Genomic DNA, 26,082 nt, shown 5'->3' with positions numbered 1-26,082 from the left:
AGGCTGCCACTTTGGGGCTGAGGGTATGGAGGCCGAGAGAGCAGCCCAGGGAGGAGGGAGGGCCACAGGGGGAGGGGGCTGTGGAATTTCCCCAAGGGCTGCGCTTCTGGGCCAGGTCGGGCCGCTCTCGGTCCCCATGACAACAGTCTGCTTCCTGCCTCCTCTCCTGGGCAGCACCTCCCCCACGCAGCCGGCCTCAGGCTGCAGGAAGAGGGGGTTCTGGGCCTGGGAGAGGCTTTGGGGACCCAGAGGGGGCGAGGCGGAACCGAGGTGTGGCTGGCACAGAACCCACGTCTGCGGCCGCCGTCTGGGCCCTGACCTCGCCTTCTCTTTCCGCCCGCAGGTGCCCGTCCTCATGGCCTTGGGGCTCTCAGCCCTCCTCCTGGATCCTGGTCAGGCGGGAGCCTCTCCTTTCTCCGCATGAGCCTTAGGCATGGTCCCTCCTCCAGCCGCCCCGGGCTGGGCAGAGCTTCCTGACGGCCGGGGCCCCTGCCCACCCCTCCCTCCGCCTGGAGTAAGGTGTTCATACCAAAGACGGAACCTTTTCTCGCCTTTAAAGAAAACGTCTCCTGAAGCGGCCGCTGCCTTAGGCCCGTGGGGGCCCCTCTGGCCAGGCGGGTTCGGTCTAGCGCCCGGAGCAAGGGGCTACCAGGACCCCGGGGAGGAGGCGGGCTCCGGGCCTGGCTGGGCTTACTTTTCCCGCCCGAGGAACTGGGCGCACAGTTGTCTTTGAGGGGGGACAATTAAGGTGCTTTGGGGTTCTCAGGCCGGGACACAGGCTGACGTTGAAGTGGGGGCAGCCTTGCAGTCACCTGGGATGACGGGGGCAGCCAGGCCACTCCAAGATGGTTGATATGGGGCAGCCGTGAGGTCCCTGCCCCACCTGGGAGCAGGAGGAAGGACGTGGCTGCCTGGCCTGGGCGGTGCCTACCAGTTTCCCCCACCTGCCTTCCCAGCGGTGGACCGAGACTGGACATTTGCAACCTGGGAGTGACCACAGGAGCACGAGCTCACCTGCCCTCCCGGGGGTCCCTGCGGGGCTGAGGCTGGGAGGCTCCTCCCAGGTGCACAGCGGTTGGGAAGGCTCACAGGGACCATGTCTGGCCTCCCTGGGGGCCTGGACTTGGGGAGAAGGGAGGTGACGCCATGCGTGTGCTCATGCCTGGCAGGTTGTGGGGTGACCCATCTGCCCAGCAGCCCCGTCTCCTCTTTCCGTTACCTCTGTTTTATCCAGGATAAAACACACTTCAACTTCTCCATTAAACACCTCTCCCACCTCTTTGGAGACACCGTTTCATCACCCAAACGCCAAACCTCTCTCTCAAGACGGCCCGGTGCGCGTCGGACGAGAGCTTTGCTTTCTTCCCCAGGATGCCCCCAGCGTGGCCTTAGACGGGGCCTGCCCTGCTGTCTTCCTAGCGTGTCTCTCACTGTGTCTTCAGACATCCTCCTCGATGCCCCGCTCCTGATGCCCAGCTTAATGCCCAAGCACGCCAGCCTCTGTGCCTCAGACCTGCCATGTTATATCTGAGCCTCTGCCTCCCAGAGACCCCCGACTTCTCCCACAAACACAGCATCTTTCCAGGGGAGAGGTTCCCAACCTCGCCACGTCCCTGCTGGCCGTCTCAAGGGCCCAGGATCTCTGGGGAGGAGAGAATCTCTGACTGCTTTCTCTGCAGTTGGCAAGCCCTACCCACTGCTCTAGGGGGCAGGTCTAGTAAGGGTGTGTGTGGGGAGTAAAAGCCAGTCTGGTTTGTCCTTAACCAGGACTGGAGCCTTCAAAAGGAACTTCGATGACACGTGTCTTATTTCAGAGATGTGGAGAAAGAGCCACCCATCCATCCTCCCATCTATGTATCAGTAACCCACTTGTCCATCCATCCATCTACACATATATCAGTAACCCATTCATCCATGCATCCATCGTCCATCTATAAATCAATCAGTATCCCACCATCTGCCCCCCATCTACACATCCATCAGTATCTAACCAACCAACCATCTACATATCCATCTACACAACCAACCCACTCACCCATCCATCATCCATCTATAAATCAATCAGTAACCCACCATCCATCCCCCATCTACACATCCACCAGTAACCCACTCATCTATGCATTCAACCATCCATCCATCCCCCATCTACACACCCATCAGTCATCCATCCACCCATCCATCCCCCATCTATACACCCATCAGTCATCCATCCATCCCCCATTCATCCCTCATCTATACACCCATCAGTCATCCATCCATCCATCACCATTCATTCATCCCCCATCTACACACCCATCAGTCATCCATCCATCCATCCATCCATCTATCCATCCATCACCCATTCATCCCCCATCTATACACCCATCAGTCATCCATCCATTCATCACCGATTCATCCCCCATCTACACACCCATCAGTCATCCACCCATCCATCCATCACCCATTCACCCCCTACCTATACATCCATCAGTCATCCATCCATCACCCGTTCATCCCCCATCTACACACCCATCAGTCATCCATCCATCCATCACCCATTCATCCCCCATCTACACACCCATCAGTCATCCATCCATCCATCTATCCATCCCCCATTCATCCCTTATCTATACACCCATCAGTCATCCATCCATCCATCACCCATTCATCCCCCATCTATACACCCATCAGCCATCCATCCATCCATCCATCACCCATTCATCCCCCATCTATACACCCATCAGTCATCCATCCATCCATCCATCCATCACCCATTCATCCCCAGTCTGTACACCCATCAGTCATCTGCCCATTGATCCATTCACTCACCTGGTCCCCCATCCATCTGCCTGACCCTCCATCATCATTCTACCCATCCATTTTCCATCTGTCCATCCATCCCCCCATCTATCAGTCATCCACCTGTCTACTGATTGTTCATTCCATTCACTGCTCCCCTTGCTCCCACCCCCACCTTTCAGCATGCTTGCATTGAGTATCTTTCATCTGCCAGGAGCTCTGGCGGGCAAACAGGATGCAGTAGTGACAGAGACAGATCTGCCCTCGTGGAGTTAATGGCCAAGTGACATTCATCAGCAGATCACTCAGCAGATCACCCACTGTGGAGTGAGTGAGGTGGCTCACGCCTGTAATCCCAGCACTTTGCGAGGCTGAGGCTGGCGGATCACCTGAGGTCAGGAGTTGGAGACCTGGCCAACATGTCAAAAACCCATGTCTACTAGAAATACAGAAATGAGGTGGGTGTGGTGGTGCGTGCCTGTAATCCCAGCTACTCGAGAGGCCGAGGCAGGAAAATACCTTGAAACCGGGAGGCAGAGATTGTAGTGAGCTGAGGTTGCACCACTGCACTCCACATTGGGGGACAGAGCAGGAGACCGTGTCTCAGAAGCAAAACAAAACAAAAACCCCACAAACACCTATGGGAAGCAGTGAGCCCTGGAGCTTACAGACCCCAGGAAACCCAGGGGATATCTTTGTGGGAACAACACAGGGACCACGATTGGAGGCTGAGGCCCCAGGTGAAGAAAGTAGCGTGTTGAGCAGAGCAGACAGTATGTGCAAAGGCCCTGTGGTGTGTCCAGCCAGCACAGCCAGGGAGCAGAAGGGTGGCCTGTGTGGCTGAGGTGAGGACACTGAGCTTGGGGGAGGCCTGGGGCCAGGAACAGCTGCCAGAGGTCTTTTAAGCACAGGGGCAATGCGTGTGGATTCCCTGTGATATTTCCCAGTGGGAAGCACAATGCTGGGAACGGGACAGGAATCGGGGGGAGGGCAGGGAGGAGGCACTGGACCAGGGAAGTGCTGGGGAGTGAGAAGTGGCAGATCCCAAGACATGTAGGCCAGAGAGGGTCTGCGTGCACTTCATTCATTCGTGCATTCATTCATTCATACGTAGCCTTGGGTCCCCAGGCCCAGGTTGCCCATCCACACCCCACCTCTGTCTGTCCTCTTCGAAGTCCTTATGTAAATAGAACTGGCGCCTGCTGGGACATGTGCCAAGAACAGCATGAACTCGGGGTGCTGGGATGCTCCCACTTTACAGATGAGGAAACAGAGGTTCGGAGAGGTGAGGTGACTTCAGAGACCATCCCACTGGGAGGGTGAAGCTCGTTTTGGAGGGCCCCCATCTCCCAGTCCTGTTCTCTGCGCTGGAAGAGCCTGAGTGCCGAGACGCCTGGCTCCAGCCGGGTCCACGCCTGTCTCCTACCCCTTCCTACCTTTGTACTTCCGATAATTGGAGTCATTAACTCAATAATCCGATCCTCGGGAGCCTGAGCCTGGAGTGGGAGGCAGGAGAATCCCGGGTCAGATTCAACCTCTAGTGTGCTGTGCCGCTTGTGTGAGTTGCCTCCCTCCCCGAATCGAATACATGAGGAGATGGGAGGATCTCCCGTGGAGGGGCCAGGATGCCCCGGGTACCAGCTAGAGCCGTGGTGGGGGGGCCAGGATGCCCGGGTACCAGCTAGAGCCATGGCGGGGGGGCCAGGATGCCCGGGTACCAGCTAGAGCCGTGGTGGGGGGGCCAGGATGCCCGGGTACCAGCTAGCGCCATGGTGGGGGGGCCAGGATGCCCAGGTACCAGCTAGAGCCGTGGGGGGGGGGCCAGGATGCCCGGGTACCAGCTAGAGCCGTGGTGGGGGGGCCAGGATGCCCAGGTACCAGCTAGAGCCGTGGTGGGGGGGCCAGGATGCCCGGGTACCAGCTAGCGCCATGGGGGGGGGCCAGGATGCCCGGGTACCAGCTAGCGCCGTGGGGGGGAGGCCAGGATGCCCCGGGTACCAGCTAGCGCCGTGGGGGGACCAGGACGCCCCGGGTACCAGCTAGCACCGTGGGGGAAGGCCAGGACTCCCCGGGTAACAGTGCCTTGGGGGGGGCCAGGATGCCTGGGGTACCAGCTGGTATTGACTGAGCGCCCGCCCTGCGGCAGGCCTGGAGGTCAGCTGGTTCTGTCCGCTCCATGAGGAATCAGGCCACTCCCCCGTGCCTCAGTGTCCCTATCTGGAAAGGCGATGACCCTCCTAAGCCTTCCCACTGGGCTAACCTGTGATACTCGGACCAGCCCCGTCCCTCCTGGGAGCTCACAGACAGTCCTGCTCCTGGGATTGTTTTATTATTAAGCCGCCCCACCTTTTCCTGAGGCCCTTAGGGTAAGTCACCAAGCTGCACACAGGTGCCCAGTGGCCTCCTCAGCACGGAAGCTCCGACTGCAGACACTTTTTTATTCTTAAACCACCTCCCGGAGGCCACTGTGGGGCAGCCTTAGATTCGGGCCTGGCTCTGGGAAGCCCCATGTCCCTGAGGGGGCCCCCACCTGGGGCGGTGGAGGCCAAAGTCACCCAGCACGAGGTGCCATGACTTGGAGCCGAGATGGGCTGGTCAGTGCCACCTGGGCCGCCTTGTCCAGCCTGAGCCGGAATCCCCAGGCCCCGGTCTCCGATCCCTGAGGGCTGCGGCTGGGCTGCTGCAGAGGGAGGCAGAAGGTTCTGTTGACCCGGAGAAGCTCCTGTTTACCTACTGAGGGTGCAGAGCTAACCAGCCAGAAGGCCCGGCCTCCCTGCCCCTGCCTGCCCCTGCCCCTGCCCCTGCCCTGCCCAGAGCGGGTCGGTGTCAGTCCACAGGGCAAGTGTAGGGACCCATCCCCGGTACCTTTCGGGCCTGTTTCCACAGCCCCCAAATGTGACAGGGCATTGGGATCGGGTGGGGCCTCTGGCTGAGGCAGGCTGTGGTGGGGTCAGGGCTCCGGGCGCACTTCGAGATCTGGGTCAGCTCCAGCTGAGTCCCCTTCCTCACCTGTGAGGCGTCTGAGGAAGACTGATGGAGGCAGTCATAAAGACTGCTCTAGAACGTTGCACGTGGTCATCTGTTGAACCCCCACCGGAATGCCATGATGTCCTGTGCCGCCGGAGACGAAGGTCCCGATGCCTGTCCAGCGTCATACCTCGGGACGTGATGGCGCCAGGACTCAGGCCCCGACTGAGAGCTGTCCCCTTCCCTCCCTGGGCCCTGGTCTCCCAGTCTGCAATGGAGGAGGGTGGTTCTGTGGCCCCTGAGGCCCCTCCCGTTCCGCCTGCTGACAGAACATTGTTCCCGCAGTGATGCTATTCCCCACCTTGGCAAATGTTTGTTGGAGACGTGGCTGGCCTGGGCTCTGGGGAGACTACAGGGATGAGACCTCCAGGACCGTCCTCCCGACCCGGGGCCCAGCAGGGGCTGCGGATGGCAGCCAAGGGTGTTCATGGCGGCAGAGCTGGGGCTCGGGGGCCCTGCCAGGCTGTGGTGGGCAGCGGTGGTGAAGGGGAGAATCTCTTTGTGTCCGCCTCCCTGTCAGACTTCGGGGCTGCATCACGATTGCTCCAGCACAAAGTGGGGGTTCTTCAGTGTTTGCTGGGTGAACGAGGCTGAGATGGCCTCTCATAAGGGGTCACAGCTCCTCCGGGTCTCACTCTCCCCCTGGACGGCACGACCCTAACCCCTCACTGCAAGGGTGCGTGGAGAGCAGGGAGGCCTCAGCCCAGCTCCCTCACCGTCCTGGACCCCTTTTCTGCCACTGTGGCCGCAGCCGTTCCTCCAGCTTCAGCCGTATCAAGGTGTGGGGACATTCCCAGAACTCGGAGGCTCCTGGTCAATTGATAATTTAATTAAGCACCAGGCGTCCACTGGCTCCGGGCTGGTCCTGGCGATATGTTATCTTGCTAGCTCTGTGCATGCAGAGGCTGGGAGCTGCTCAGCTCGGTTCCAGAAGAGGAAACTGAGGCGGGGAGGGAGAAAAGGAAGCAGTGAAGGCTGAAGCTGGCAGATCACAGGAGCAGCTGGCAGGAGGTGGGTCTGGGCCTCAGGAAGAGAGACCCTATGGTTTCAGGAACTGAAGGGGAAGCCTGGGCTTGGACTGCTCTTACCCTCTCTGGGATTCTCCATCGTGAATCACGCCCTGACCTTCTCCCTTCGCCCTGACCCTCATAGTTTCTTTCCTCCTGGATTCCTGCTCCGGAAGTCACCACCCACAGCTCTGTGCCACCTGTGCGCTGTGGGCCATCCTGCCCCCCGCATCGCCAGGGCTGGGCCACCTCCCTCCGTCCCAGCTGTGTCCCCAGCGGCCAGGGCACTGTCCAGCATCTAGCAGGTGCTCGGAAAGGTTTTATGTGAAATGAAGGAGCAGCCCCCTTTCAGTCTTCCTGGCGGCTGCTGAGAGGTCACCCCTTTAGTCAAACCAGCTCTCCTCGCTGTTCCGTCCTTGTTTCTGGAAGGAAACCCCCACCTTCCTCATCTGCAAATTGGGGATTGCAGTAGGACCTGCGTGCCGGGTTGCGTGAGAGTCAGGGACCCACCAGGACGCCGGGGGGCTGGCAGGGAGGAAGGCTGCATCATCACCGCGGCTGCGTTTGTTACTGCTGCCGTTTAATTCGTCGTCGTTAGTCGGGAAAGCTCCTCGCCGGAGAAGTGGCCGGCAGCGAGTGGGGGTTCTGGGGCTCCGGCTGAGCGCCCGGGGTGGCCAGCAGCCAACCGCGACCACCTGCTGCTTTCCCACCCGCCCCCGTCACCCCCGGATCCTGGCCAGGCTCCTCCCTGCCAACGGCCTCCGGGGACTGCGGGGAGACGGCGCCACCCCCGTCTCTGGGGGGCGGAGCGGGGCGGGGGCGGGGCGGGGGCGCGGGCGGCCGTACTAGGAGGAATACGGCGGCGGCGGCGGCGGGGCTGGGCGGTTTCCCGCCGCGGGTGAATGAGTCCGACTGCGCGGCCGCCGCCCGCATCCCCGCTCCGGCCGCGTCCCCCGCGCCAGCCCCGGGAGCCCGCGCGCCGAGACCCCTGCGCGTGTCCAGCGTCCGGCCCGAACCCCGGGCAGGTGAGTGCGGGGGCCCCGCCCGTTCCGCTGGGGGCTGCCAGGACCCCACCCCCACCCCGAGCTGAGTCTGGAGAGGGCGGGGGTGGGGGGACCCCGGGGAGTCGACTCGCTGCGCTGTTGGCCCCAGACCTCCCGCCCTCCCCCCACCCGCCTGGCCCTGCGGTCCGCGGAGAAGCCACAGGTGGGTGGGAGCGGGGGGCGGAGCTGGGACACCCCGGGGGCCACCCGCAGCCGCGTCTTCCCCGGGGACTGAGCGCGGAACGCTGTGGAGGGCGCGCTGGAACGCTCGGAGCCAGCGTCGGGGCGGGAGCGCGGCCTCTCCCCCCTCCCCGGAGCTCCCCCGGGAGTCAGAGATTCACCCCCCCCCCGTCCCCCACCGCCCTGGGCTTGGGACTGGAAGTTACGCGGGATCTCTCCGGAAAACGGGGGGCGAACCCGCCTCGCCCTCACCCCTGCCCTGGGCCGCGGCGCCCGGGGGACCCCAGGACCCTCCGCCCCCGCTGTCCGGGGCGGCCCCACCAGGAACAGGTGCCCGGGCCCTGCCGCCGCCCCCGGCCCCTGACCCCGGCTTCTCTCCGCAGGCGCCGCAGCCCCGGTCCCGGCCGCCCCCATGAGAAAAAGCAACATGTGGTTCCTGGGGCGGCTTCGGGGGTCCGGGGAGAACGGCCGGGGCGTGGGGGGCGACGCAGGCGACAAGGCCTCCAAGGGGCCGCTGTACAGCAACGTGCTGACGCCCGACAAGATCCCCGACTTCTTCATCCCCCCCAAGCTGGCCTCGGGCCCCGCGGAGGCGGAGGGACAGGCCGCGTTGGGCCCGTCCACGTCGGAGCAGAACCTGGCCCCGGCCTCGCCCCGCCAGGCCCCCCGCAGCCCCCGACTGTCCGCCAAGCTGGCGGCCGAGAGCAAGAGCCTGCTGAAGGCGGCGACCCGGCACGTGATCCAGATCGAGAGCGCGGAGGACTGGCCGGAGGAGGCCCCCCTCGACCCCCTGGCCCCGGGCGCCATGTCCCTGCCCTCGGTGCCCAAGGCCCAGACGTCCTACGGCTTCGCCACGCTGGCCGAGAGCCCCCACACGCGGCGCAAGGAGTCCCTGTTCCACAGTGAGCACGGGGCCCTGGCCCAGGTGGGCTCCCCGGGTGCCGGGCGCCGCCGGGCACCTGCCAAGGCCAACGGGGGTAATGGGGGCCCCAGGGAGGCTGGCGGGGCCCTCATGAGCCCCGGCCGCGGCTTCAGCGGCGGCGAGAGCGACACGGGGTCCTCGGCCGAGTCCTCCCCCTTCGGGTCCCCTCTGCTGTCCCGCTCGGTGTCGCTGCTCAAAGGCTTCGCCCAGGACAGCCAGGCCAAGGTGAGCCAGCTCCGGCAGTCGGTGGGTCGCCACGGCTCCCTGTCGGCGGACGACAGCACCCCGGACACCAGCCCCGGGAGCCGGCGCCGCCTGACCCGCCGGGCACCCCCGGAACCCGGCCCCGAGTCGGGCCAGGCCGCGCGTGGGGAGCACACGGTCCACGTGGGCCCTCGGGGCAGCGTGCGGCTGCTGGCCGAGTACGAGGCCGGCCAGGCCCGCCTGCGGGTGCGCCTGCTGGCCGCCGAGGGCCTGTACGACCGCCTGTGCGATGCCCGCACCATCAACTGCTGCGTGGGGCTGTGCCTGGTGCCCGGCAAGCTGCAGAAGCAGCGCAGCACCATCATCAAGAACAGCCGTCACCCCGTCTTCAACGAGGACTTCTTCTTCGACGGCCTGGGGCCTGCCAGCGCCCGCAAGCTGGCCCTGAGGATCAAGGTGGTGAACAAGGGCAGCAGCCTGAAGCGGGACACGCTGCTGGGGGAGAAGGAGCTGCCCCTGACCGCCCTGCTGCCCTTCCTGTAGAGGGGGGCCCGCTCAGCTGGGGGGCGTGTGCCCAGGGGAGACCCCATCTCTCTCCTCCACACACTCATGCTGGGCCAGCCCCCATGCTGCGGTGGCTCCCCGATGCTGACCAGAGTGTTATTTTTCGTGAATTAATTTATTCTTTGGAGGAGGAGGAGGAGGAGAGGGGCCGCAGGGGAAGAGGAAGGGCCGCTTCGCAGGGCTGAGGGTCCCCCTTGGCCCGGCAACGCCCCCTCGCCTCTTTCACACAGTTCCAGAAGGAGGTTCTCGGGGTTCTAGGAATGCATGGCCGGGACTCGGCCATGGACAGAGCCAGTGGTCTCCTCCACCAGGCACGTGTATTCCTCCCCACAGGCTGCACTGTCCGCTTCCCACCCTGCTGCCCATTTCCTACCCAACTGTCCGTTTCCGACCCCGCTGTCAGCTTCCCGCCCTGCCGTCCATCCACTTCCCACTCCACTGACCATCCAGTTCCCACAGCGACCCCCCAGTTCCTGCCCAGCCACCCCGTTCCCGCCCCGCCGTCCAGTTCCCACCCTGCTGTCAGCTTCCCTCCCCGCTGTCTGTCCAGTTCCCAGTCCACTGACCATTCCATTTCCACCTTGACCCCCCGGGTTCCTGCCCAGCCACCCCATTCCCGCCCTGCCGTCCAGTTCCCACCCTGCAGAGAGTAGGGTCTCTGGGCCACACCAGGCTCAGGCTTTGCCGGAGGCGCCCCCTCCCAGGGGTCAGGTTGGCTCTGGGAGACCCCAGCTTCCCAGGCTCTGGTGGTGAGCGGGTCATTCGTGGGTGCCCTCCTGGGGGGTGGGAGAGGAGGGAGCAGCTTCAGCCACAGTCTGAGCGGAGACGTCCTGGCGGAGGCCGCTGATGCCAGAGGTGGGGGAGACAGCTCTCCCGTCCGGTGTTCCTCCGACGCCGTCTGCGCTCACTTTTAGGGTGCAGGCCTGTCTGGCCACTTCTGCCGCCCATCCCTCTTGCTGAGGAATGCCACCCCGTCGCCCTTCTGTCCAGCCTCCTCGCAGCTGGGCGGTGATGCGCCGTGGCTGATGGGCTGTGGCTCTGACGCCACGTGTGTAAATAGACTGTGGGTGGGAGCCCAGGCCGCAGTAGGGGGTACCCGGCTGTGGCCTTTCGTGCCGCCGGGTGGCTCAGGGTGCTTACCTGGGTCCTTGAATGATTTGAGGGAGGTGGTTCCGGCTCAGAATGATGCAGAAATGATAGGACTTGAAGCACGGGCCAGGCCCGGCCAGTGCCTTCCCCTCTCCCGGCTGCTGCTGGGCACGGGGGGACCAGGGCACATCTGTGGGGTTCCTCATTACCCCCTTTGCCACACGCTGTCCCTCTTGAGCAGAGAAGGTGGAGGAGCCGCTTTCCAGGCCTGGAGGAGCAGCCGAGCCCCTGCTGACATCCATCGGGACACACCCCTGACCCCCCAGAGGGAGAGTGTGGCGCCCGAGGGGCTGGGTCCCTTCTGAGCCTGGTGTCGCAGGGACTCCGGGGCATCCAGGGCTGAGGCTCCTCGGGCGGGGGAGGCAGGGGAGGCGCCCTGTGGGGAGAGACGATGGAGCTTGCCCCCTTCTCTGATTCATACGCCTCCAGGCCCCGTTCTCCAGGGGGTCCCCATTTTATAGCAGCCTGCACTGTTCCGTATCTTAGTGTCTGAAGTTGACTGTGGGTAAATCTTTAGGACACCCCTCCCCCAAGTGTGTTTGTTTATAAACGCTGTTTATAGTTCAATAAAGGTGTTTCGGGAATGCGGGGGTGCAGGTTGACTTGCCTGGTGGTTTAATAATGCGGGAGTTCTGCCTTGAACTCCAGGGAGGAGGTGGAGCAGATTCCAGATCAGTGAGGTCCTTCGCACCGGCTTTCTGAGGTCTCCAGGGGCAGCGGGCAGGGGCGGGGGCCGGGTCCCTGAGAAACCAGCACTACCCCCTCTCACCCCGCAGGACGGGACCCCCTCCCCCTCACGCCCCTCAGGACGGACCCCTCCCCCTCTCGCCCCTCAAGACAACCCCTGAGGAGTGTGTGGTTGTGTCACAGCGTGTGTGCTGGCATGTGCATGTGTGAGCACGTGAGCTGTGTGTGCATGTGTAACTGCGTGTGGCTGTGTGTTCACCATGTGTGCTACTGTATGCACATGCATGTGAGCTGTGTATGCATGTGTGGCTGTGTGTTCACTGCATGTGTGGCGTGTGCACGTGTGAGCATGTGAGCTGCGCATGCATGTGTAACTGCTAGTGTGTGGCTGTGTCGTGTGTGCTGATGTGTGCATGTGTAATCACATGAGCTGTGTGTGCATATGTAATTGTGCTTGTGTGTGGCTGTGTTCCCTGTGTGTGTGTGGTGTGTGCACGTGTGAGCCTACGTGCTGTGTCTGTAACTGCGTGCTTGTGTGTGGCTGTGTTCACCATGTGTGGCGTGTGCACGTGTGAGCCTACGTGCTGTGTATGTGTAACTGCGTGCTTGTGTGTGGCTGTGTTCCCCGTGTGTGTGTGGTGTGTGCACGTGTGAGCCTATGTGCTGTGTATGTGTAACTGCGTGCTTGTGTGTGGCTGTGTTCCCCGTGTGTGTGTGGCGTGTGCACGTGTGAGCCTACGTGCTGTGTATGTGTAACTGCGTGCTTGTGTGTGGCTGTGTTCACCGTGTGTGTGTGGTGTGTGCACGTGTGAGCAGACGTGCTGTGTATGTGTAACTGCGTGCTCGTGTGTGGCTGTTCCCCGTGTGTGTGTGGTGTGTGCACGTGTGAGCCTACGTGCTGTGTATGTGTAACTGCGTGCTTGTGTGTGGCTGTGTTCCCCGTGTGTGTGTGGCGTGTGCACGTGTGAGCAGACATGCTGTGTATGTGTAACTGCGTGCTTGTGTGTGGCTGTGTTCACCGTGTGTGTGTGGTGTGTGCACGTGTGAGCAGACATGCTGTGTATGTGTAACTGCGTGCTTGTGTGTGGCTGTGTTCCCCGTGTGTGTGTGGCGTGTGCACGTGTGAGCAGATGTGCTGTGTATGTGTAACTGCGTGCTTGTGTGTGGCTGTATTCCCCGTGTGTGTGTGGTGTGTGCACATGTGAGCATACGTGCTGTGCATGTGTAACTGTGCTCTGTGCGTGGCTGTGTCACTGCTGGCGTGCTCTCGTGTGTGCGTTTGTGTTGCTGGTTTCTGGGAGCTGCGGCTGCCCACGCCCTCCCTGCTCCTCCTTCCACGTGGGCGTCATCTCGGGATGCGGCAGCTGCGTGGCATCTGGCCCACTGCCCCTCAGGTCAGTCCCGACCCCAGCGGTGTCAGATGCCCTTGCTCTCTCCTGGCTGTTGCCGTTTGCTGCCTTGTGATTCTGAGCCTGAGCAGAGTGAGTCTACTGTTGGTGCCGGCAGCATCCCTGGCGCTACAGAGCGCTCAGCCCCAGCGGGTGCTGTGCGGTGAAGGGGCCATATGCGCCTGCCAGCAATCTCTCCTTCCAGCCTGGTGGCCATCCTGAGTCTCCCTACCCTCGGGAAGGCCACGGGCACAGCCAGGGGGCAGCCCATTTCATGCAAATTACAAAAAGATGCCCCTTCTTCAGAGTGGAGCCATCACAGGGAACAGAGCTGAAAGATGAGGAGTCAGATGCCTGGTGACATTGTGGACGCCTGGATCCAGCTACGCCTGAAGCCCATAACTGCACACCATTTCTGCTCAGAGGGTGGGCCAGCAAAGTCCCTTCTTTGCTCAAACAGGCTTGATTTTTTTTTTTTTTTTTGCTTTGTTTTGTTTTTTGGAGATGGACTGTCGTTCTGTCACCCAGGCTGGAGGACAGTGGTGCAGTCTTGGTTCACTGCAGCCTCCATCTCCCAGGCTCAACCGATTCTCCTGCCCCAGTCTCCCGAGTAGCTGGGGTTACAGGCACCTGTCATCATGCCTGGTTAATTTTTGTATTTTAGTAGAGATGGGGTTTCATCACGTTGGCCAGGCTGGTCTTGAACTCCTGACCTCAAGTGATCCACCTACCTCAGCCTCCCAAAGTGCTGGGATCACAGGCATGAGCCACTGCGCCCGGCTCATTTTTCAAGTTGGCAGGCAGAGAACAGTCATCCAGTGAGGGGCATCACTGCCTGAGTCTGACGTGGGGGAAATGGCAGAGAAGGAAGCCCCCGAGGCCTGGGCTTTCTACCTCCCAGAGCTGGGGAAAGTGGCCCTGGAATGAGGGAGTGAGCCTCCTGCCACAGAATTAATCGAGGAGACTTTTTTTTTTTGGGGGGGGACAGTCTCAGCTTCCCAGGCAGGAAGGCAGTGGCACTGTCTTGGCTCACTGCAACCACCGTTTTCCAGGTTCAAGCAATTTTGTCTCAGCCTCCCGAGTAGCTGGGATTACAGGCACCTGTCACCACACCCGGCTAATTTTTGTATTTTAGTAGAGGTGAGGTTTCAAGGTTTCACTGTGTTGGCCAGGCTGGTCTTGAACTCCCGACCTCGGGTGATTCACGTGCCTTGACCTCCCAAAGTGCTGGGTTTACAGGTGTGAGCCACTGCCAAGGAGAGCTTTGTGGAAGGAGCGGAATCTGAACTGAGGGAGGGAGGGGAGGGGCACTGGGGCAGCAGGGGTGTCCCCGGGTGAGGAAAGGCTCCTGGGACCTGGCGCTGATCATGGGCCTCCATCCCATTTTGTCATAGCACTAGCCCCTCTGCCCAAACAAAGCTGTCCCCTGCATCCACTGTGGCCCCTGTTCTGGAACCTTCCATGGCTGCCTGTGGCCCCTACCCTGGCATCAGGACCCACCCCATGCGGCAGCCCACCCACCCTTCCCAGGCCCCCTGCCTTCTGGCATCTCATCTCTGCGGCCTTCAGACTCTACCCCTGATGTGTGGGGGGAGCTTGGAGGGTGAGTTTCAAGCCCCATCCTCCACGTGGGGTGTGGCCCGGGCGAGCTGCATGGCTCGTCTGGGTCTCAGGCTCCCCGGGCCGTACGCTGTGTCTGTGATGAGGCCCGGAGGCTTGTGCGTGGTACGGCGAAATCCACAGGCTCGCTGGCCGGAAGCAGACACAGAATAGCGACGATAATTGATATAATCACATGGGGGCCGTAATTACAGGGGGCCTCAGACCCACCCGGCGGGGGCTCCCTGGGCCTCCCTGGACGGGGGCAGCCTGTCTCTGCGGCACCCACCGCCCCAGTGCCTGATTCAATCAAGCTTTGGTTTTCTTCTCAGCTCCTGGGGGTGGAGGGAGGGGCTGCCCACGGCCAGTTCCAGGATGGGAGGAGAAAAATGACTTCAATAAGGAGGAAATGGCGGCAGCCGACCAGGGCGCCTGCCCCTCACCCTGGCGAGGGCGGGAGATTCCCACGGGCAAGCCCTGGGCCCCGGCTCCGGGTGACCGGCCCCGAGCCTCGATTTACCCTCCTGTGCAGTGACATGTGGCCCTGGAGCCTCCTTCCGGGTCACGCACAGGCAGTGCCTGTTGATTAAGTCCTGCCTGGGGGGTGGGAGGACCCGCCGAATCCTCACTGAGATGCTGCCCACTGCCAACCACCCATGGAAAACTGAGGCACGGGAGGCAGAGTGACCCGCGCACACCTCCCAGCTGTCAGGCCAGGACCTCGGGCAGGACTGGACCCGAGTGCCCTTCCTGGGTGGGGCCGACACCACTTCCAAGCTCCTTCCCCCCATAAGGCGCTGGCTGCCCTGCCTTCCAGGTGAGAGGTGACCACCGCCTGGGCGGGCCCAGCCCTGCCTCGGACGCCAGGTGAGAGGGTGACCACGGCCTGGGTGGGCCCAGCCCTGCCTCAGACCCCGCCGCCGCCGTGGCCCCACATATAGTGTGGAGCTGAGCCCTGCCAGCGTGGGTCAGAGTCCTGACTCATCCCTCCGTTCCCTGTGACTTGGTTTCCCCTGCCTGCTGGTGGGGCTGGGTGAGTGCTGACCCAGCACATGTGGCACCCAGTCCTGGTTGCTGGGACAGCCCGGCTGGAAGGCCACGGATGAGACCCACACCTTCCCCCACATGGTGAAGAATCCCGTCTTGCGTGGAGTGAGGTCTGGACGTTGCCTCGGCTCTGGGAGGTGACTTCTGCCCTGCCTGTGAGGAGCGTCTCGGTCCAGGGTAGGGAGGGCCACACCAGTCAGACCAACTGTGGGTCCCACAGCGTCAGACAACCTGGGACTTGAGGGCAACCCCGTGGCAGGCAGTCAGTCAGTGGATCAGAGCCCCTCGAGGGTGTCCCTGTAGAGCTCTGGATGCCCAGGCTGGCACGCCCGTTCCCGGTTGTCGATGCGTCCTCGGGGCGTGTGGTTCCAGCTTCCCGGGACAGGTCGACGGGCTTCTCCTGGATGCTGCCTCATGTGCCCTAACCCATTCATGGGATCTGCACCCTTGCCCGGGACCTCTGGCTGGGAGTCCTGTGCGTCCTTGCAAATCTCAGGAGTGAGAGTGGACTTGGGAAGCCCTGGACTGCAGCTGGTGTTGGAACAGGGGCTGCTGTCGGCCACTGCCCTCTGACCTTTCCATGTGGGTCACTCCGGGTAACCCCGTGGCCTCCCTAGGCGTGCGCCCTCTCCAGCTGTGGACACGTGACCCTTGCTCCCGAGCTCCCCTCGTTAACCCCAAAGCCCTGGACAGGCCACCCTTTGCCTGTGGCCTGGGTGGCTCAGAGGCACCCGTCCCCACCAGCCACTGTCTCCACCCTCCCCTCCCACCTGGGCTCCCCCACCAAGCCACAGAATGCTCCTTCCTCGTCTCCCAAAGGCACAGCTCAGATCAGGGACTGCAGCCCCGGCTCCCACACTCCCCACAAAGCATGCTGGGCCAGCCCCTCCCCCCCGAGCCTCAGTTTCCCACCGTGTAAATGAGGTGCCAAGTGTACACTGTCTTCTAAGCTTCTGGTGATGGCAAAATGGAGCTTTGAAAGCACTCACGGCATAAACGTCCTTCAGTTATGAGCTGCCGTGGCTCGTGTGACCGAGGAACAGTGGGACTGGACTTGACGCCTAGGCAGCAGGAGGAAGGAGGCTGGCAGCTGCTGCCACGCCGGGGACAGAAGTCATCCACCTTGTCAGTCCCAAGGCAGCGTCTAACCCCACAGACCCGGGACACTGGCAGACGGGGAGTGAGGGGTCCACAGAGTGACCTGGAATAGGAGTGACCCTCTGGGCGATTCAGCCCCAGGGGACACTGGGCAGTGTCTGGGGCATCTGCGGGTGTCACTATTAGGGCGGCTCCTGGGGTGGAGTGGGCGAAGGCCAGGGACGCTTCTCAGAACCCACCAGTGCCCAGGACCGGCCCACCCCAGAGAATGATCTGCCCTGATGCCCACCGTGCCCAGGATCCTGGGTTGAAACAGCAGGCAATGATATTTTTGCCCCTTTCCAGGGTCTGGGCAACTTTCCCAAACCTGCAAATGAAAGAAGGCACATAAGCTGCCTAGAAAGGTGCCAGCACACGGCGTGGGTCATATGTGTTGTCTACACACTGGGAGGGCCATACGTGTTATCAACACACGGGGAGGCTCATATGTTATCTACATGGGATCATACGTGTTGTCTACACAGGGATCACACATGTCTACACACAGGGAGGGTCACACATGTTTACACACTGGGAGGGTCATACGTGTTGTCTACACACGGGATCATACATGTCTGCACACATAGAAAGTCACATGTGTTGTCTACACACAGGGAGGGTCATATGTGTTGTCTACACACTGGGAGGGCCATACGTGTTATCAACACACGGGAGGCTCATATGTTATCTACATGGGATCATATGTGTTGTCTACACACAGGGAGGATCATACATGTCTACACACATGAAGGGTCACACATGTTGTCTACACACAGGGAGGGTCACACATGTTTACACACAGGGAGGGTCACACATGTTTACACACTGGGAGGGTCATACGTGTTGTCTACACACGGGATCATACATGTTTGCACACATAGAAAGTCACATGTGTTGTCTACACACAGGGAGGGTCACGTGATGTCTACACAGGGAGGGTCACATGTTTACACACTGGGAGGGTCATACGTGTTGTCTACACACAGAATCATACATGTCTGCACACATAGAAAGTCACATGTGTTGTCTACACACAGGGAGGGTCATATGTATTGTTCACACAGGGCGAGTGGTCACGGGGCCAGCCAAGTCCTCTGTCAGCTGCTCACCCACCAGGCCCAGGGGCTCTGCTCTCCAAACACACCAGAACCTTCTTGTGAGAAGGTGGAGCTGCTGCACGGGAGGAACGCGCGGCCTCTCCTCACACTCGGGCTGAGTGACCCATGCAGAGGAATCCGTGGCCTCGCCTCACATGCGGTGCGGAGTGACGTGGCCGCCGCACAGGGAACCCAGGGTCAGCCCCTGCAGGAGGACATCAGGAGCGGCCAACATGAACCTACGCACTGGCAGCAACGGAAGTCGGGATGGGGCCTCCAGGGCAGCTACCTACTATCTACTCAGGTGAGATGAGGGGTCCCTGGGGGCTGTGCCGTTTGGTGTTTTCATCTGGGTGGTGGTCACTACGCTGAGTGTGTTTGTAAGTGTTCACCGAGCTCATCAGGACCAGGTACCCAGAACACACACTTTTCTGTCATCCTTCGCCATCTTTCCCCATCATCACCCACCATCCTTCACCATCATCACCCACCATCCTTCCCCATCATCACCACCCACCATCCTTCCCCATCATCACCACCCACCGTCCTTCCCCATCATCACCCACCATCCTTCCCCATCATCACCCACCGTCCTTCCCCATCATCACCACCCACCGTCCTTCCCCATCACCACCCACCGTCCTTCCCCATCATCACCCACATCCTTCCCCATCATCACCCACCATCCTTCCCCATCATCACCCACCGTCCTTCCCCATCATCACCACCCACCATCCTTCCCCATCACCACCCACCGTCCTTCCCCATCATCACCCACCGTCCTTCCCCATCATCACCCACCGTCCTTCCCCATCATCACCCACCGTCCTTCCCCATCATCACCACCCACCGTCCTTCCCCATCATCACCCACCGTCCTTCCCCATCATCACCACCCACCGTCCTTCCCCATCATCACCCACCATCCTTCCCCATCATCACCCACCGTCCTTCCCCATCATCACCACCCACCGTCCTTCCCCATCATCATCACCCACCGTCCTTCCCCATCATCACCCACCATCCTTCCCCATCATCACCCACCGTCCTTCCCCATCATCACCCACCGTCCTTCCCCATCATCACCACCCACCGTCCTTCCCCATCATCACCCACCATCCTTCCCCATCACCACCCACCGTCCTTCCCCATCATCACCCACCGTCCTTCCCCATCATCACCCACCGTCCTTCCCCATCATCACCACCCATCGTCCTTCCCCATCATCACCCACCGTCCTTCCCCATCATCACCACCCACCGTCCTTCCCCATCATCACCCACCGTCCTTCCCCATCATCACCACCCACCGTCCTTCCCCATCATCACCCACCATCCTTCCCCATCATCACCCACCGTCCTTCCCCATCATCACCACCCACCGTCCTTCCCCATCATCATCACCCACCGTCCTTCCCCATCATCACCCACCATCCTTCCCCATCATCACCCACCGTCCTTCCCCATCATCACCCACCGTCCTTCCCCATCATCACCACCCACCGTCCTTCCCCATCATCACCACCCACCGTCCTTCCCCATCATCATCACCCACCGTCCTTCCCCATCACCACCCACCGTCCTTCCCCATCATCACCCACCGTCCTTCCCCATCACCCCCCACCGTCCTTCCCCATCATCACCACCCATCACCCTTCCCCACCTCCCTTCCTTACTAACCAGTCCATGGTCTGTCCCTAGACCTGCTCTGTTGCTTCCGCCCTTGTCTCTGGGCTGTGAGCACCAGGCCTGGCACCTCCGGACTGTACCCAGCCCTCCGCCTCTCCCACCTGGCTCGTGGTGAAAACCGAAGTCCTTCCCATCCACAGAAGGCCCAGCGTGACCCGCCCGCCACCTCCTTGCCCTCGCTCCTCTCTGTCTCTCCCTTGCTCCGTCCGCGGCTCCCACAGGGCCCCCTTTTGCCTGCACAGTAGGCACGTTGGTCTCGGAGTCTCTGCTCGTGCTGTCCTCTGCCTAGAAACCCTCAGGGCCCTCACCTCAGTGGCCTTCCCTGCTGCCCACCGTCCCCCAACTCTGCTTCCTTCTCAGTGCTCTGTGGGGGCCAGGACCACCTCCCAGCGTCTTCCCACACCTAGAACAGGGCCTGGCAGGTATCCAGTGTCCATGTTTTAGCTGAATAGACTAAAGACTGGGGTGTTAAGATGTTTTCTGAGAAATCAGCAGGATGGGGGCCTGGGGCGAGACCTCTTCCCACCCTCACAGGCAGCTGCAGATCCCACCCCACGGGCCCCAGGCCTCCTCACACCCACTCACTCACAGGCTCTCTCTGGCTGAAAGGAAGGGCTATTTTTAACCGCGTCGTCCTCCGCCTCGAGTGCTTAATAGCACAATAATAAGGGTGGGTGACGGGTGAGCAAACCTCAGATTACACCAGCACATGCAGCAGGGCCACGGACCCAGCCTGCCCACGTGGTCCCTTACGTGGACACCTGCACACACACCCCTCCCTGTGGTCCCTCACATGGGCACCAGCACACCCACCCCCCTCCCTGTGGTCTCTCATGTGGACACCTGCACACACCCCTCCCTAAGGCCCCTCACGTGGACACCCACACATGTGCCCCTCCCCATGATCCCAAACGTGGACACCTGCACACATGCCAATTCCTGAGGCCCCTCACATGAACACGTCCCCACACCCCTCCCCGAGGTCCCTCACATGGACACCCACACACACCCCTCCCCGTGGTCCCCCACGTGGACACCCACACACACCCTCTCTGTGGTCCCCTACATGGACACCCACACACAGCCCTCCCCGAGGTCCCCCACGTGGACACCCACACACACAGCCCTCCCCGAGGTCTCTCACGTGGACACCTACACACACCCCTCCCCGTGGTTCCCCACGTGGACACCCACACACACCCTCCCCATGGTCCCCTACATGGACACCCACACACAGCCCTCCCCGAGGTCTCTCATGTGGACACCCACACACAGCCCTCCCCAAGGTCCCCCACGTGGACACCCACACACACAGCCCTCCCCGAGGTCTCTCACGTGGACACCTACACATACCCCTCCCTGTGGTTCCCCACGTGGACACCCACACACACCCTCCCCATGGTCCCCCACGTGGACACCCACACACAGCCCTCCCCGAGGTCTCTCATGTGGACACCTGCACACACACCCCCAAAAGCCGGAGAAGACCTTCAGGGCGAGCGTGTTCTGAGGAGCTGCAGGTGACTCTGTGGGCCCAGAGGGAGCTGCTGCAGAGATGGAGGGGGCTGCCTGCCTGGCACAGGGCCGTGCAGACCTCTATGCAGACTCAGAAGCAGCTGGTGTATAGAGCCGCAGGCCCCATGGAATGGGGTCCACACTAATGCCCTCCTCCCCAGCCGCACTCACCCCACTGCCTCAGTGTGTCCCACTGTCCCTGCTGGCCCTGACCCTGTCCCATCTCCTGGCGCCCTCTCCTCACCGTAACCTCAGGCTCTGACCCCACCCATCTCCTGGCCTCTCCTCCCGGTGCCCTCCCCAGCATCACCTCCCAGTCCCGTCCTCAACTTCTCTTCTGTCTCTGCCCAAGTCCCCTTCCCGGGAAGGCCCCCAGCCTCCCTACCTAGCGGCCTTCCCTACCACTGCCGTCCCCGTTCTCCCTGCTGACAGATTCTCATCCACCAATCGTGTTTGTTCCCCGTCTTCCCACCAAGGTGCCAGCTCCGGGAGGGCACGGATTTCACTGTTTTTCTTCATGGCTGAGTCCCCAGAGCCTCTGCTGGGGCGGGTGCGGCACACAGTCGGTGCTCAATGTATGCTTGAGGTACTTGCAAATGAATAAACGGCTGTGCAGCAGCAGCTCTTCTGGAAGCGTTCGGACGTGGCCAGCGCTGGCCCTCCCCGTGGGCTGAGCGGGCGCCACCTGGGGCTGCCGCAGCAGAGGCACGTGGCTGGGTGTTCTCACCGCAGAGATGTGTCCTCAGCGTTCTGGAGTCCACAGCTCTGACGGCCCGGTGTCGGCAGGGCTAGTCCTGCCCGAGGCTCAGAGGGAGAAGCGTTTGTGCCTCTCAGGCTGACAGTGCTGGTGGCCGCCTGGGCTTGCAGAGGCCTTACTGCCGTCTCTGCCCCTGTCCCTGCACGGCCACTGCCCAAGTGTGTCGTGAGCCCGCTCCTCTTCCTCTTTTATTTTTGAGACGGAGTTTCGCTCTTGTTGCCCAGGCTGGAGTGCAATGGCGCGATCTCGGCTCACCGCAGCCTCCGCCTCCTGGGTTCAGGCAATTCTCCTGCCTTAGCCTCCCGAGTAGCTGGGATTACAGGCACGCGCCACCACGCCCAGCTAATTTTTTGTATTTTTAGTAGAGACGGGGTTTCACCATGTTGACCAGGATGTTCTCGATCTCTTGACCTCGTGATCCACCCGCCTCGGCCTCCCAAAGTGCGGGGATTATAGGCATGAGCCACTGCGCCCGGCCTCTCTCTCTCTTTTTTTTTTTTTTTTTGAGACAGGGTCTTGCTCTGACGCCCAGGCTGGAGTGCAATGGCGTGATCTCAGCTCACTGCAGCCTCTGTCTCCCAGGTTCAAGCGATTCTCCTGCCTCAGTCTCCCGAGTAGCTGGGATCACAGGCGCGTGCCACCACACCTGGCTGATTTTTGTATTTTTAGTGGAGATGGGGTTTTACCACGTTGGTCTCGAACTCCGGACCTCAGGCGATCCACTTGCCTCGGCCTCCCAAAGTGCTGGGATCACAGGCGTGAGCCACCGCGCCTGGCCGAGCCCACTCCTCTTCTTAGAGGGATGTGGTCATCGGATTGAAGACCCACCTGACTCCAGGGTGACCTCATCTTAACTTGTCACATCTGCACAGACCTTATTTCCAAATAAGGGCCTGCTCACGGGTTCCGGGGACGGGCTGTATTTTCCGGGAAGGTACAGCTCAACCCAGCATCCTCTCCAGGATGGCGATTAAATCCAAGTCGGAGCCCATCTGATCTGCAGAGTTGGGGTCTCTGTAGGAAGCAGGGTGCGGGCTGGCCGGAGACGCTACACGTCGGATGTTGCTCTTGTGTCCTGTAGTTTTGACTTTATAGGAAAATGGCAAAATCAGTAGCAGGAACTCCCTCTGACTCTGCCCAGTCACCAGAGGGCTGGGTGTTCCCCATCTGCTGGGCCGTCTTTGGCCTCTCTGTATCTACGTTCTGTACATATGTTTATATTTATGAAATTTTCAGAACGATTTAAGACTGCGTGGGAGGCGCGATGCCCATTCACTCCTAAATGTATCACTGTGTCTTCTCTGAAAACCAGATTCTCTTATCCTGGGGCCATTGTCAATGTAGGGAAATTCCACACTGACGCAGCGCCTGCATTTAAATCTCTATCTGCTGCCTGCATTTAAATCTCTCTGGCTGCTGCGCTGAGGTCCCACCGGGCGGGAGGGGGTGCGTCACTGCCCCAGCAGGAGCCATGGCAACAGATGCTGTTGGCCGGGCTGCAGCGGAGCATCCTGGGCTAGGAGCCAGCTGGTGGGGAAGGGGGGGGCAGCGGGTAGAGGGGGCAGGGCCTGGCCAAGCCTGGAGGTGGTGCTGGCCCTGGGGTTGGGTTAATGGCACCCTTGGGACCACACAGAGTGAATCTCAGGGGCTTCTCCGACCGCTCGGCCTTGGCTGAGGGTTGAGAAGAGTTCTGAGGCAGAGCTCAGAGGGACACCGTCTGGCAGTCGGCTGCTGATGTCTGCCTCAGGCCGGGCAGGGGCCGGACACAGCGTGTGTGCTGTTTGTGTCCCGTCTCGTGCTCACAGGGGAGGAACGGTCCCTTCCCAAGCTCCTGGCGAGCGTGGAGGAAGCGGAGCCAGGCTGCCCAGTCCACGGGCTTGACCGTACCCGGATGCCGGGGAGAAGGGCTGCCACGCCACAGCTCCCGCTCACAGCCCGCGAATGTCACGGCGTGTTGGCGTTCCCGTCTGTGACACGGAAACATGGTGGCCGTGCCTTCGGGGCTGCTCCAGGGCTGATGGTGTCTCAGGGACCTACTCTAGGCCAGATGGATGGACTGCATGCCTTACCACCTGGGGTCTGCGCTGCTCAGAGTCACGTCCTGAAGGCCGAGCTCCCCTGCCTCCCCCGAAGCGACACGGAGGCTGCCGTCGCACTCTGTACGGCCCGCAGGAGCGCGAGCCCGTGAACCCTGTTCTGTATGAACTACCGGCCTCAGGCGCTTCCTCATAGCCACGCAGAACGGCCTGGTGTGCTCCGCGACACGGATGATGGAGGGAAGCTCCTGGCCTGAGTACGAGGTGTCTAGGACCCCGGCACCCGCTCCCTCCTGAGAAGCTGCACCATGCGGGGCTGCGGGTGGGCCCCCCCATGCCTGCCATCGTCAGCCCTGCATGCCCCTCACTTTCATTTACCACCTTTCAAGGAGAGGAAGGCACCTCACGGCCTTATGTGTCCTTGAGGACACGTGTCCTTCATAAGAGCTGGGCCACGTGTGGCTTCCAGTGGTGACTTGCTCTTCCAGGCTCTCACTCGCCTTCCTCTTGGGGTTTCTACCTGTTACGGTATACACAGCAGGGCCTGAGCCTTGCCTCTGTGTGTGTGTGTGTGTGTGTGTGTACACAGCAGGGTCTGAGCCTTGCCTGTGTGTGTGTGTGTGTGTGTGTGTGTACACAGCAGGGTCTGAGCCTTGCCTTGTGTGTGTGTGTGTGTACACAGCAGGGCCTGAGCCTTGCCTGTGTGTGTGTGTGTGTGTGTGTGTGTGTGTACACAGCAGGGCCTGAGCCTTACCCGTGTGTGTGTACACAGCAGGGTCTGAGCCTTACCTGTGTGTGTGTGTGTGTGTGTGTGTACACAGCAGGGCCTGAGCCTTACCCGTGTGTGTGTGTGTGTGTGTGTGTACACAGCAGGGTCTGAGCCTTGCCTGTGTGTGTGTGTGTACACAGCAGGGTCTGAGCCTTGCCCGTGTGTGTGTGAGTGTGTGTGTGTACACAGCAGGGCCTGAGCCTTGCCTGTGTGTGTGTGAGTGTGTGTGTGTGTACACAGCAGGGCCTGAGCCTTACCTGTGTGTGTGTGAGTGTGTGTGTGTACACAGCAGGGCCTGGGCCTTGTCTGTGTGTGTGTGTGTGTGTGTGTGTGTACACAGCAGGGCCTGAGCCTTGCCCGTGTGTCTGTCTATGCAGCTGGCTCTCATCCTCATCCTCATCCTCAGCCTCAGGTGTGTACCCTTGTTACACAGTGAACTCATGTAAATCAGTAACAGCTGAAAACCCTGAATGGCAGGTGAGTGAGAAGTTGAAAGAGCGAGTTACAAATGGAAGAAATGCGGTGGCCACGAGCTCATGAAGAACACACTTCCACGCCTTGCTGGCCACCAAAAAATTCAACTTTTCGTCAACATTTGCATTTATTTCAGAATAACAACAACTGAGCAGAGACAGGTGTGCACAGCACCCACAGCGGCAAGAAAACCCAGGGACTACGCAGCTTCTCTGCTCCGCCCAGGCTCGGGCCTGCCCTCTGTTTCTTAAAAATAATTGGCAAGGCCGGGTGCGGTGGCTCACACCTGTCATCCCGGCACTTTCGGAGGCCGAGGCGAGCAGATCAAAGGGTCAGGAGTTCTAGACCAGCCTGGCCGACATGGTGAAACCCCGTCTCTCCTAAAAATACAAAAACTAGCTGGGCGTGGTGGCGCGCGCCTGTAGTCCCAGTTACTGGGGAGGCTGAGGCAGGAGAATCGCTTGTTCCCGGGAGGTGGAGGCTGCAGTGAGCACAGATCGCACCATTGTACTCTGGCCTGGACGACAGAACGAGACTCTGGTTTTTTTTTTTTGAGACGGAGTTTCGCTCTTGTTACCCAGGCTGGAGTACAATGGCGCCATCTCGGCTCACCGCAACCTCCGCCTCCTGGGTTCAGGCGATTCTCCTGCCTCAGCCTCCCGAGTAGCTGGGATTACAGGCACGCGCCACCGTGCCCAGCTAATTTTTGTATTTTAGTAGAGACGGGGTTTCGCCATGTTGACCAGGATGGTCTCCATCTCTTGACCTTGTGATCCACCTGCCTCGGTCTCCCAAAGTGCTGGGATGACAGGCGTGAGCCACCGCGCCTGGCTGAGACTATTTTTTTTTTTTTTTTTTTTTAAATTGACAATAGTGGGGACAGTGGGACTTTTATTAGCACCAAGCTGTGACTTTGTCCTTGAGCTTACCGGGATGGGTGTTGAAGGAAAGGAAGGCAATTCTCATCCTGGTATTTGGTGCTATGTAGCCTTGGCCTGTTGTCGCCAAAAGTCAC

The 26,082-nt window shown here is 61.0% G+C and overlaps 2 protein-coding genes across 2 annotated transcripts in view; both read left to right on the top strand.

Annotated features, from left to right (window-relative positions):
- Positions 1-1,279, top strand: part of SHC2 (SHC adaptor protein 2) — a 29,989-nt gene extending 28,710 nt beyond the window's left edge. The window contains exon 13 of the mRNA XM_035284067.3: positions 344-1,279. The gene's annotated coding sequence lies outside the window, so the exon portion shown is untranslated. The remainder of the gene's footprint in view (positions 1-343) is intronic.
- A 6,433-nt stretch (positions 1,280-7,712) lies between these two features.
- On the top strand, positions 7,713-11,458 carry C2CD4C (C2 calcium dependent domain containing 4C). Its single transcript, XM_008986849.6, has 2 exons — positions 7,713-7,837; positions 8,419-11,458. Exon 2 carries the CDS (start codon positions 8,448-8,450, stop codon positions 9,702-9,704), a length of 1,257 nt encoding a protein of 418 aa, XP_008985097.1. The 5' UTR covers positions 7,713-7,837; positions 8,419-8,447; the 3' UTR covers positions 9,705-11,458.
- Positions 11,459-26,082: the final 14,624 nt, after the last annotated feature.

Source organism: Callithrix jacchus, chromosome 22, assembly GCF_049354715.1.
Source record: "Callithrix jacchus isolate 240 chromosome 22, calJac240_pri, whole genome shotgun sequence".
NCBI classification, from domain to species: domain Eukaryota; kingdom Metazoa; phylum Chordata; class Mammalia; order Primates; family Cebidae; genus Callithrix; species Callithrix jacchus.
The sequence above is the reverse complement of the archived record's forward strand: the minus strand, read 5'-3'. Positions and strand labels throughout refer to the sequence as shown.

Excerpts from the sequence above, each read along its gene's own strand:
- C2CD4C (XM_008986849.6), top strand. The coding sequence starts at position 8,448 with ATGAGAAAAAGCAACATGTGGTTCCTGGGGCGGCTTCGGGGGTCCGGG.